The 13561-nt window shown below is 41.5% G+C and overlaps 1 protein-coding gene across 1 annotated transcript in view; it reads left to right on the top strand.

Moving 5' to 3' along the window:
- Nucleotides 1-9212, top strand: part of LOC139542806 (testis-expressed protein 264 homolog) — a 145023-nt gene extending 135811 nt beyond the window's left edge. The window contains exon 4 of the mRNA XM_071348655.1: nucleotides 7307-9212. Coding sequence (XP_071204756.1) covers nucleotides 7307-7632 — 326 coding nt within the window. The 3' untranslated portion in view covers nucleotides 7633-9212. The remainder of the gene's footprint in view (nucleotides 1-7306) is intronic.
- The last annotated feature ends 4349 nt before the right edge of the window (nucleotides 9213-13561 follow it).

Here is a 13561-nt window from a genome sequence, read left to right on the forward strand (position 1 = left end):
ACAGCCAGTGAAAGTGCAGGGCGCCAAATTCAAACAGAAATCTCAATTCCTCAAACATACATGTATCTTATACCATTTAAAGGTAATCTTGTTGTTAATCCCACCAAAGTGTCCGATTTCAAATAGGCTTTACAGCGAAAGCACCACAAACGATTATGTTAGGTCACCGCAAAATCACAGACAAACACAGTCGTTTTTCCAGCCAAATACAGGAGTCACAAAAAGCAGAAATAGAGATAAAATGAATCACTAACCTTTGATGATCTTCATCAGATGACACTCATAGGACTTCATGTTACACAATACATATGTTTTGTTCGATAAAGTTCATATTTATATCCAAAAACCTCAGTTTACATTGGCGCCATGTTCAGAAATGCCTCCAAAATATCCAGAGAAATTGCAGAGAGCCACATCAAATAACATAAATACTCATCATAAACTTTGATGAAAGATACATGTTTTACATAGAATTAAAGATACACTTGTTCTTATTGCAACCGCTGTGTCCGATTTCAAAAGCTTTACGGCAAAAGCACAATATTCAATAATCTGAGAACAGCGTTCAGCCACAAAAGGAAGCCATACAGTTACCCGCCAAATTGTGCAGTCAACAAAACTCATAAAAAGCATTATAAATCTTCACTTACCTTTGCTGATCTTTGTCGGAATGCACTCCCAGGACTCCCACTTCCACAAGAAATGTTTGTTTTGTTCGGTAATGTCCATCATTTATGTTCAAATAGCTATTTTTGTTAGCGTGTTTGGTAAACAAATCCAAAGTCAGGAAGCGCGTTCACTAAAAGCAGACGAAATGTCAAAAAGTTCCGTAACAGTCAGTAGAAACATGTCAAACGATGTATTGAATCAATCTTTAGAATGTTTTTAACATAAATCTTCAGTAACGTTCCAACCGGAGAATTACATTGACTTCAGATGTGCGATGGAACAGAGCTGCCTCTCATGTGAACGCACATGGTCAGGTCATGATAGATTTGACTAATTCCTGTCTCCTTCGGCCCCACTTCACAGTAGAGACATCAGACAAGGTTCTACAGACTGTTGACATCTAGTGGAAGCCGTAGGAAGTGCAAACTCATCCATATCCCACTGTGTATTCAATAGGGTCTTGGTTGAAAATCGACAAACCTCAGAATTCCCACTTCCTGTTTGTCTTTTTCTCAGGTTTTTGCCTGCCATATGAGTTCTGTTATACTCACAGACATCATTCAAACAGTTTTAGAAACTTCAGTGTTTTCTATCCAATACGAATAATAATATGCATATATTAGCAACTGGGACTGAGGAGCAGGCAGTTTACTATGGGCACCTCTGTGCACCTTTCATCCAAGCTACTCAATACTGCCCCTGCAGCCATAAGAAGTTAAGCTCGAGGCCCTGGGTCTGAATCCCGCCCTGTGCAACTGGGTCCAGGACTTCCTGACTGGCCGCCCCCCAGTTGGTGAAGGTAGGAAACAACACCTCCACTTCGCTGATCCTTAACACCGGGGACTCACAAGGGTGCGTGCTCAGCCCCCTACTGTACTCCCTGTTCACCCATGACTGCGTGACTACGCACGCCTCCAACTTAATCATCAAGATTGCAGACGACACAACAGTAGTAGGCTTGATCACCAACAATGATGAGACAGCCTATAGGGAGGAGGTGAGGGCACTTGGAGTGTGGTGTCAGAAAAACAATCTCTCACGCAACGTCAACAAAGGAGAAGATTGTGGACTTCAGGAAACAGCAGAGGGAGCACGCCCCTATCCAAATCGACAGGACAGTTGTGGAGGTAGATAGTTTCAAGTTCCTCAGCGTACACATCACGGGCAAACTGAAATGGTCCATCCTCACAGACAGTGTGGTGAAGAAGGCGCAACAGCGCCTCTTCAACCTCAGGATGCTGAAGAAATTTGGCCTGTCATCCAAAACCCTCAAACTTCTACAGATGCACAATTAAGAGCATCCTGTCGGGCTGTATCACCACCTGGTATGGCAACTGCACCTCCCACAACCGCAGGGCTCTCCAGAGGGTGGTGCGGTCTGCACAACGCATCACTGGGGGCAAACTACCTGCCCTCCAGGACACCTACAGCACCCGATGTCACAGGAAAGCCAAAAAGATCATCAAGGAAATCAACCACCCGAGCCACTGCCTGTTCACCCAGCTAACATCCAGAAGGCGAGGTCAGTACAGGTGCATCAAAGCTGGAACCGAGAGACTGAAAAATAGCTTCTATCTCCAGGCCATCAAACTGTTAAACAGCCATCACTAACACAGAGAGGCTGCTGCCTCCATACAGACTTGAAATCATTGGCCACTCTAACAAAAGGATCACTAGTCACTTTAATAATGCCATTTTAATAATGTTGTTTACATATCTTGCACTACTCATCTCAGATGTACAGTTGAAGTTGGAAGTTTACATACACTTAGGATGGAGTCAATTAAACGTTTTTTTTATCCACTCCACACATTTCTTGTTAACAAACTATAGTTTTGGCAAGTCGGTTAGGACATCTACTTTGTGCATGACACAAGTCATTTTTACAACAATTGTTTACAGACAGATTATTTCACTTGTAATTCACTGTATCACAATTCCAGTGGGTCGGAAGTTTACATACACTAAGTTGACTGTGCCTTTAAACAGCTTAGAAAATTCCAGAAAATGATGTCATGACTTTAGAAGCTTCTAATAGGCTAATTGACATCGTTTGAGTCAATTGGAGGTGTACCTGTGGATGTTTTTCAAGGCCTACGCTCAACCTCAGTGCCTCTTTGCTTGACATCATGGGAAAATCAAAACAAATCAGCCAAGACATCAGAAAACAAATGGTAGACCTCCACAAGTCTGGTTCATCCCTGGGAGCTATTTCCAAACGCCTGAAGGTACCACTTTCATCTGTACAAACAATAGTATGCAAGTATAAACACCATGGGACCACGCAGCCGTCATACCGCTCAGGAAGACGCGTTCTGTCTCCTAGAGATGAACGTACTTTGGTTCGAAAAGTGCAAATCAATCCCAGAACAACAGTAAAGGACCTTGTGAAGATGCTGGAGGAAACAGGTACAAAAGTATCTATATCCACAGTAAAACGAGTCCTATATCGACATAACCTGAAAGGCCGCTCAGCAAGGAAGAAGCCACCGCTCCAAAACCACCATTAAAAAGGCAGACTACGGTTTGCAACTGCATATGGATCGTACTTTTTGGAGAAATGTCCTCTGGTCTGATGAGACAAAAATATAACTGTTTGGCCATAATGACCATCGTTATGTTTGGAGGAAAAAGGGGGAGGCTTGCAAGCCGAATTACACCATCCCAACCATGAAGCACGGGGGTAGCAGCATCCTGTTGTGGTGGTGCTTTGCTGCAGGAGGGACTGGTGCACTTCACAAAATAGATTGCATCATGAGGTAGGAAAATTATGTGGATATATATTGAAGCAACATCTCAAGACATCAGTCAGGAAGTTAAAGCTTGGTCGCAAATATGTCTTCCAAATGGACAATGACCCAAAGCATACTTCCAAAGTTGTGGCAAAATGGCTTAAGGACAACAAAGTCAAGGTATTGGAGTGGCCATCACAAAGCCCTGAACTCAATCCCATAGAAGATTAGTGGGCAGAACTGGAAAAGCATGTGTGAGCAAGGAGGCCTACAAACCTGACTCAGTTACACCAGCTCTGTCAGGAGGAATGGGCCAAAATTCACCCATCCATTTATTGTGGGAAGCTTGTGGAAGGCTACCCAAAACGTTTGACCCAAGTTAAACAATTTAAAGGCAATGCTACCAAATACTAATTGAGTGCATGTTAACTTCTGACCCACTGGAAATGTGATGAAAGAAGTAAAAGCTGAAATAAATAATTCTCTCTCCTATTATTCTGACATTTTACATTCTTATAATCAAGTGGTAATCCTTACTGACCTGAAACAGGGAATTTTTACTTGGATTAAATGTCAGGAATTGTGAAAAGCTGAGTTTAAATGTATTTGGCTAAGGTGTATGTAAACTTCCGGCACAGTCAACTTAGTGTCAACTTCTGACTCACTGGAATTGTGATAGTGAATTATGAGTGAAATAATCTGTCTTTTAAACAATTGTTGGAAAAAGGACTTGTGCCATGCACAAAATAGATGTCCTAACCGACTTGCCAAAACTATAGTTTGTTGACAAGAAATGTGTGTAGTGGTTGAAAAACAAGTTCTAGTGACTCCAACCTAAGTGTATGTAAACTTCCGACTTCAGCTGTAAATACTGTATTATATTCTACATTATCTTAGTCTATGCCGCTCTGTCATTGCTCGTCCAAATATTTATATGTTCTTAATTCTTTTCATTTTCATTAGATTTGTGTTTATTGTGTGTATTGTTGTGAAATTGTTAAATACTACTAGTTAGATATTACTGCACTGTTGGAGCTAGAAACACAAGCATTTCGCTACACCCGCAATAACATCTGCTAAACACGTGTATGTGACCAATAAAATGGGATTTGACTGCCTTCATGACTCATGTCCGCTGGTGTGGCGGTAATACGGACACTGCAACAGCCCTATACGTGTGTGTATAGTGTGTATGTTACCATGTGTGTGTATGCGTGTGTCTGTGCCTACAGTATGTTTGTGTTTCTTCACAGTCCCCGCCGTTGTCTTTTTATCTGTTTTTTAAAATGTGATTCTTCTGCTTGCATCAGTTACCTGATGTGGAATAGAGTTCTATGTCGTCATGGCTCTATGTAGACTTTTCTGATAACTGCTTTTTTGAGGGAAAAGTGTACTTACTACGACTGTGATTTGTGGTTTGCTCACCTAGCTATCTTAAGATGAATGCACTAATTGTAAATCGCTCTAGATTAGAGCGTCTGTTAAATGACTAAAATGTCAAAGGTAATGAGAGGCTGGCCCAGGATGTCCTGTTACCCTTCTGGGACGCTGACAGTTGATTCATCTCCCGTCTTTCCTTAATGAATTAACCTCTCCAAGGCTGTTGGAAGTTAGAATAGAATATAACAATGATCGCCTTTCAATTGAGAACCTTTTCTTCGGTTCATCATCAACATGAATGGGCAGTAAGATTATCTATGTGTGTGTCAGTGATTCCCTGTTGGTGACTATGTAACCTGGGATGCCCTCCTATATCACATACCTGTCACAGTAGGATGATGGACATGCTTTAGATGTATGTTTTTACATGAAGAGATCACATGATTGAGATACAGGTGACTGATTGGTTTTGCCGACTCCTCACTGGAGGCGTTGTTTTCCTGTAGACACGAGGAAGAATAGCAAGCCTGCCGCCCTGCTCCTGCTTCACTGGGTGTGAGTGACATTTGGACATGGTTTAGGAGGGGAGATTTGAGGCGTGCTGTTTGTTGTGTCTCTTTCTTACATTAATCAATGCTCAAAAGGTCTCACATAATTGTGTCTATTTTCAGGCCATCCATTTCTGCACAATGACCACAGAGCTGGGGCCTAATTGAGACGCCAGTGCTAATTTTCAGCGAGAGCATGATAGGCAGGGACTCATCTCTCCGGCCCCAAAACGATACAGACGGGGAAATGGCAGAGGTCAGACTAGCTTTTCGCCATGAAAGAGATCAAGATTATTCATTAATCTCCATTCCAGGGCCGTTAGACCTACACACGCGCGTGCACACGCACATTCACACGCCCGCAAATACATTCACACAAACCACTTGGATCATAACAAGCTTAGGAGGATATCATGACTAGACGCTGGTGGATATTCATCCATCAGAAGGGACTAGCGAGCATAGGCGAATCAGGCTCAGCGTTTGGCACATCTTAATTATTATGAAAGCATTATTGGCCAGTTCATCATGTTATCTCTGTAGCACTACACTAATGGTCCATCCTGGTGATGAATGCACTTATTATTTATTTCCTGTACCAGACAGCAGAAACCACGGCCATTTCCCGTCCAGTAAAGGAGTGAGTTGGAGAAATACTAAATGAGTAACCAGGCAGTATGGCATCATTAGATATAATTTGACTGATATTGCTGTGTGGTTGACTGTGTAGGAATGGGCCTTTTGACCAATGATATCAGTCTTACCAATGCTTAATAGGTGGGGAGAGAGGAATAGGATTCTGCTGTAATGACCCATAAAGAATGAGGGTGATGTGATTGTAATAACCCATAATAACATATTACTATGAGTTGCTCCCCTTAAATACCAGAAGAGGAGCACATCTCAGTGACTGGGTTTGTGAATAAAGAAGCTGGCCCAAGACACATGCCATACACGCACGCACGCACGCACACACACACACACACAGTATCCATGCACAGAACAGGGTTACAGCGGCACATCAGCATATCAAAGATTCCCTCACTCACTGAGATCCTCTATGCTTCTCAGAGGTGAGATCTGCATTGCAGTCTTGCATATACTCATTCATTCATAGTCCATCCAACCGGAAGGAAGGAAGGAAGGAAGTGAGTGAGTGAGAATGCTGTTATTGTTGCCTGTTGCTGCCCACATTCAAACTGGCCCAATTTTGTCAGCCTCTATTAAAAATGTACTAAAATTGCAGATCTGCCATTAACACTAATGAAATCTCTGTTTGTAATGTAGCTAGTTACCTCCTACTGTATGTGAGCTGTTGAGTGACGCGGGAATATATCAAGTCTGTCTAATTATAAACGAGGTAGTTTGGGTTGCATTGTGCCTACGAACAGCCCTTAGCCGTGGTATATTGGCCATATACCACACCACCTCGGGCCGTATTGATTTAAAAAATCCCGCCGAAGGGCTCTTCTTAAGCACGACAGTACACAGAGTGCCTGGATACAGACCTTAGCTGCGGTATATTGGCCATTTTCAGTATCACAAACCCCTGAGGTGCCTTATTGCTATTATAATCTGGTTACCAACATAACCACCCAGTTTATAATGTACGATATACCACTGCTTTCAGTCAATCAGCATCCAGGAGCCAGACTACCTGATTTATAATGGCCAATATACTACACCCCTCAGGCCTTATTGATTAAATGTACAGGGTAAAGTTTGTACTTGTAGCTTTCTTTCTCTAATTGTATCTTTTGTCTGTTCCCCTTTTTATAGTTGATGTAATTATTTAGCTTGCAGCTGGAAGGATCCCAACCACATAGATTAAGGACAGTATCTTGTCAGGATGCCAAGACTGTGCCTCTGTCTACACACTCTTTCTCCCTCCCTCTCTCCCTCTCTAGCCTTTCTCTCACTCTTGAAAACAACTTAAATTCACCGTGTCACTTCGTACCTCTCTTCCTGTGGTTGCAGGTGCAATGACCCACAGTGATGTCAGCAGCACTATGAGCGGCCAGGTCCAGTCAGAGAACACAGAGACGTCTCCGGCCCCCTCACTGCCCCCTTCACTGCCCCACAGGGACCAGGGGGACGGGGACGAGCGGGGGCAGGCCGAGGAACACAAGGAGCCCATCGACGACACGGAGCACAGGGACAGGGGCTCCAGCGAGTCAGTGGGCAGCGGCTCTTCCTTTGAGGAACTGGACTTGGTGGAGGAGATGGTGAAGGAGCTGGAGAGAGAGTTGGGGAGGGAGGGGGAAGGCCTCACGGTGGAGGAAGGAGCCAAGGAAGCCCCATGAGAGGCTGTCGCTAGCCTATGGGGGATGGAGAGGAGTAGAAGACTGGGTGATAAAGGGATGGATGGAGGTAACTCCTCTGGGTCTATTATTCTGGGGTGATAGAGAGATTTCTTCAGCGAATCTTAGTTGTCTTGTATGCCAACTTTTGTTCGTAGCCATACAATTTATCATGACAGACATGCCATCTATTTCTGGACCTCTGTACTTTCCTGTACCTAAGACGGTAATTTATTTGTTGAGAGATTATAACAAAACTCTTTATTTTTTGTAAAACATATCAATAACAACAGTTCTTCCTTTTTTCAAAGATGTCTTAATTTAAAAAGGGTTTATCAATACTAAACAGATATAACTATTGTATGATATGATACATTCACCAGTAGAAAATGATACACTCTGAGTGGAGAGAAATATTGTTACAATATACTTGTGGGACTGATGAAAGTCAATCTTTCTTTTCATTTAAATATTTAAATGTTAAAAACATTGTGTACAATAGATTTAATCATCTCTCATCATAGTAGACACACATTTTATATAAGATGGACAACAATTATATATAATCGAATATATAGTGTAAGATTAACAAACATATGAAGGAATCAAAGGCATTTAGTTGTGAATGATTTGTAATTGCATCTAACAACATATCGGGACAATTGAGATGCTACCTACCTGCAATGGGCTACAATGTTTCCAGAATACTGTTATGATGCCATTTCCCACTATTTAGCCACCAGAAAATCCAGAGCATGTACTGTACAAGAGGGTATCTAAAGCAATATCTGCCTTATTCATTTTTACATGAATAACAACCTTACAAGGTCATTTAGCTTTTGCCCTCAATTTGAAATAGGTTTGACACCTGGGAAACTCTGAGAACTGGGGCAGGGCTTAAACCGAGTGGTGTAGACTAATCCATAGAACTGCAAGAAGAGGGGGTTTAGGTGAAAGTCAGTTCAGACTCATAAAGTCATCAAGGGCTAGGATTTACAATTCAACTCTGAGATGGAAACAGTCTGAAAGTACTGTATTTTTATTCATCTGGTAGACTTATGTTATCTAACAGTTTAACAATACAGCCAATCAAAAGAAAAGATTTGAAATCTTCACCTTTCAGATGATCTGTTCTATTACTTTGGCCTAGGTGTTTCCAGTCTAAATCAAATAAAATGTTATTGGTCACATACACATGGTTAGCAGATGTTAATGCGAGTGTAGCGAAATGCTTGTGTCTAAACTTGTTCAACTACTCTGGTCTGTCATGTGTACCATTAGAATCTTTAGTCTTTGACTTGAATCCGGGATACAATGTTCCACTTCTTTTAAGTATTATAACAACTTCCTGTATGTCATGTTGATAATCCTATGATATAGACATGGGGCTCACGCCATTTGTTTTTGTCACATGTTCTTCTGTTGGATCTCTTGTCTTGTGCTTTGAGACACAAGACAAGATAATGTACAATGCCATGGAGGTGTCTTTCTGTCTGGAATAAACATGTTTAATTGCAAATGTTAACCTAGAGGATATGCAATTGTAAAAATGTTCTGTATAAAATATCAATACAGAAAACTAATACTGTTTTGATATTGTACGCATATTGTGGTAAACCCGTGTAGTATTCAGCTGGTGAAAGTATATTGCTCTGTCCCTATTGCTTACTCTACAGCGCAGAAAATGAATCCTCTGTGGCCTTTTTATTGATGAAAGTCTCTCTTTTATGAAGAAGAGCTTGCCTCACATAGGTAGGGAGGGGTATTATATGAGGAAATTATAGATGGACCCAAAGTACCTACTAACTTAACAACCACTTTCTTTCATGCAACCAGCTTTCATGACCACTCAAACTTGTCTTTATTTTTATTGGAAGCTTGTATTGACGACAATTCTCTTTACTAAAGGAGGCTCAGAGAAAGGCCTGGTGAATAGATTTCAAAAAGCTACATGAAAGCGGGACAGTATGTGAAGAAAGGGCATCTCTGGTAAAATGCATCTGCAATACAACTTGAGCCACATTCACCCTTTGTGAAGGAGCCATTTGTCTCAGCACTCTCTTGAAGTAATAGATGTTTATGACAGAGTAAATCAATATGCACAATATGTGTGTGAAGAGCATACTTTTCAATATGTATGTACAATGGTCAGAAAGTGTTCAATGTGTTACCTATAATCCCAGTGCCTCTCCTCATACCAGTATTGGGAAAACTACATTTACAACTCCACAGGGTTGGTGGAGTAATTGATTACATATATTCAGTTTACATGTAATCTGATTACAAAAATGTTGTAACTAACCTGTTACATTACAAGCAACAATATTGTAATCAGATTACATCTACTTTTGAAAAACTAGATGATTACTACTTTGATTACTTTTAAATTCAGAAAGGATGTTTGTGGAAAAAATACATTGACACCTTTCTGTTTTCTCAATGACATTCAATTCAGCATTGAAAAAAGGTGCAAGTTGAATTTTTTTCCCACCTGAGCGAGTCTGACCACAAGTCAGAGACCATTATAATGACACTCCAAATGCGTTTGATGGATCCTGAGTTTGGGTAATCTAAAAATGACGTTGCTGATTTCAATTTTGGAGAGGGAACTTTACCGGATTACATTTAGAAAGTAACCTACCCAACCCTGTATCTGCACACGGTAAGTGCTTCTCAGGTCATTTTATGTCTGAATACCCATTTCAGTTCACAACAATGAGGGAAGAGGCAGCAAAGTTGGCAGAGTGCTACACGTCTTGGCCCTTTGTCTCTATGAAATGTAGATCTTACTGTATTGAGTGGGATTTCAATTTAACAATGAAATGATTGACATTAATTGGCTTATACTTATCTTAAAGCCCTTTCCAACTGTAATGATTCTCCGAAATTGGAACATTCAAAATCTATCTATAGGACACTTTGAGTCTGTGGTGAGGGACTAATGTTATGGACATTCACTGCTAGTAATATTGACTTTGTGCGAACATTTGTTGCCTGGCTAAATTTTCTCTGAGCATTTAATAGAGCTTTTACATGGCCATAAAAAAAATGATGCTGTTAATTTCTCCAAGATGGTTAATCTGCTGCAGACCTTCTTGGCCAATCACTATTGATTAATGTCCTCATTTACAGAGAATCATTGATGTCACATTCAACTACTCTATCAGTAGCCTATGCATTCAACCAGGGTGTGTCCTACAGTGTATCCATCAATATAACCCTGTTCAAGTCTGTTCTTCAATCCATTCATCACTCATAGACTGTTGTTTGATTTATTCAATTGTTTCCAGATAGTGGGTTTCCACACTGTCAACTCCCTTCATCCGTGATATGCAAAGCATTTCTGAAAGAGCGGTGTGCAATACTGGTATCAATGATTTAATACGCTATATATACAAAAGTATGTGGACACTCTTTCAAATTAGTGTGTTCGCCTATTTCAGCCACACCCGTTGCTGACAGGTGTATAAAATCGAGCACACAGCCACGCAATCTCCATAGACAAACATTGGCAGTAGAATGGCCTTACTGAAGAGCTCAGTGACTTTCAACGTGGCACCATCATAGATGCCACCTTTCCAGGGGTCAAAGTAGATTTCATTTCTTACGTGTATGGGACACTCAATTGTGCGCAGTCATTTTTTATTATACTACAAACATTACAGTGTAGCCTACTCTGCTGACACTGACTAACAGATCAATAAAAACTATGTTTTCTTATCTATATAATTCGTCTACGAAAAGGGGAGACACAAATACAATATGATATTCATCTAAGCTGGAGAAGGAAATTATTGACCAAGAACAAACAAAAGTGGGACTGACCCAATAACAAAGACAGTGAATATGCACACTCACCGATGTTCTCCGCTGGTGCCAATAAGATACTGTAGGCTACAGTTCGCTCAATTAAGTTAATAATTTTGATGACTAAAAGACAGATTGTAGTCTTTTCAATGTAATCTCTTTACAGCAATAGCCATTTGCTTTCCAAACAATTTTTCCACTATTGTATTTTTACTATTGCGATATGCCTGGTTGGGTCTCTGCTTTTCACTGACAGTCGCAACTCAACAATCATCTATTTGGTATTTGAAGCTCGCGCTGCCCAAATTGCGGCTATTTCTGTAGGCTATGCAATTTAAAACAATCCACAGTTTAAAAAAAAAAAGCTTATGTTATTTTGTGGCCAATCATGCTTCCTGGTGTAGTAGCCTATTTTTTATGATTTTATGTATTTTTGTATAGACAGGGGTAAGCTAATTAGGCTATATCATTTTGGCAATGTAATTCAATTTACTTTCGGGAAAGCGTCCCCTAGCCTTATGGACACGCCTCATATGCCTTTTAAAATGGCATTAACACAACCAGTCATTATGTTTTCATCTGATTGTCAAACAATCACTTAACAAAGGGGATCCTGTAGGCTACGCGCACATTCGTCCACTCACAACATAATTGCAGCTTCCAAACCCCAACAGTGCACCCACAATTTGATGACAGGAAGGGGACATATGTTACAAAACACCTACGTGTATTATAATGACATTCTGCGATTGTCAATGGGCCTACTTTTGTAGCCTGAATTGATGCAACCACTGTTGTCCAAGCGCGCCTCCGTCTCAGCCACTCATCTCCGCCTTGTCCACGGTGTCTCAGCCACTCATCTGCGCCTAGACAAAATATAAGTCTTCTCCTCAAACCTCAAAAGATTTGGAGCGTATACCAGCCGATTCCAGACAATCGGCTAATTGTTCATGCGGCTGATAAGCAGTAATGTTAAATAATGGTGTAATAGTCTATAGTTTTTTGGGCATGTTGTGTTAATTGTGATATGCTCACGTTTTACCGGTACGGCGTACCACTCACTATCGAGTTCCAAACTGCCTCTGGAAAAGTCAGCACAATAACTGTTTGTCAAGAGCTTCATGAAATGGGTTTCCATGGCCGAGCAGGCGCACACAAGCCTAAAATCGCCTTGTGCAATGCCAAGTGTCAGCTGGAGTAGTGTGAAGCTCGCTGCCTATGGAGCAGTGGAAACGCGTTCTCTGGCAGTCAGACAGACGAATCTAGGTTTGGCAGATGCCAGAACGCTACCTTCCCCAATGCATAGTGCCAACTATAGTTTGGTGGATGAATAATGGTCTGTGGCTGTTTTTCATGGTTCATGCTAGGCCCCTTAGTTCCAGTGAAGGGAAATCTTAACGCTACAGTATACATTTACACTCTAGACGATTCTGTGCTTCCAATTTTGTGGCAACAGTTTGGGGAAGGCCCTTTCTTGTTTCAGCATGACAATGCCCTCATGCACGAAGCGAGGTTCATACAAAAGTGGTTTGTTGAGGTCAGTGTGGAAGAACTTGACTGGCCTGCACAGAGTCCTGACCCCAACCCCATCGAACACCTTTGGGATGAATTGGAACGCTGACTGCGAGCCAGGCCTAATCGCCCAACATTAGTGAAGGACCTCACTAATGCTCGTGTGGCTGAATGGAAGCAAGTTCCCGCAGCAATGTTCCAACATCTAGTGGAAATCCTTCCCAGAAGAGTGGAGGCTGTTATAGAAGCAAAGGGTGGACCAACTCAATATTAATGCCCATGATTTTGGAATGAGATGTTTGACAAGCAGGTGTCCAAATATTTTTGGTAATGTAGTTTAATTAAATCACTATGAAACCGTGACTTCTCGATATTACACTCAGCCTTTTATATTCCGGGGCCTCGTTTGGATCACTCCGCTTCCCATGGTCCTTTGTGGGACGCATTTTCAACCCTCCGGTCCCGCTCCAATCACTAGGCGCATCGAGGTGGATTCTCTTCCACATGGATTGGCGCTCTAAGCATGCGTGTAATCACCAAACATCTGCGACTCATTTAGGGGGTGAAATATTCCAGAGAGGCAGGCTAAAGGCCCTAAATATTTTCCTTTTCA

Source organism: Salvelinus alpinus, chromosome 2 (genome assembly GCF_045679555.1).
Source record: "Salvelinus alpinus chromosome 2, SLU_Salpinus.1, whole genome shotgun sequence".
Classification (NCBI taxonomy): Eukaryota; Metazoa; Chordata; class Actinopteri; order Salmoniformes; family Salmonidae; genus Salvelinus; species Salvelinus alpinus.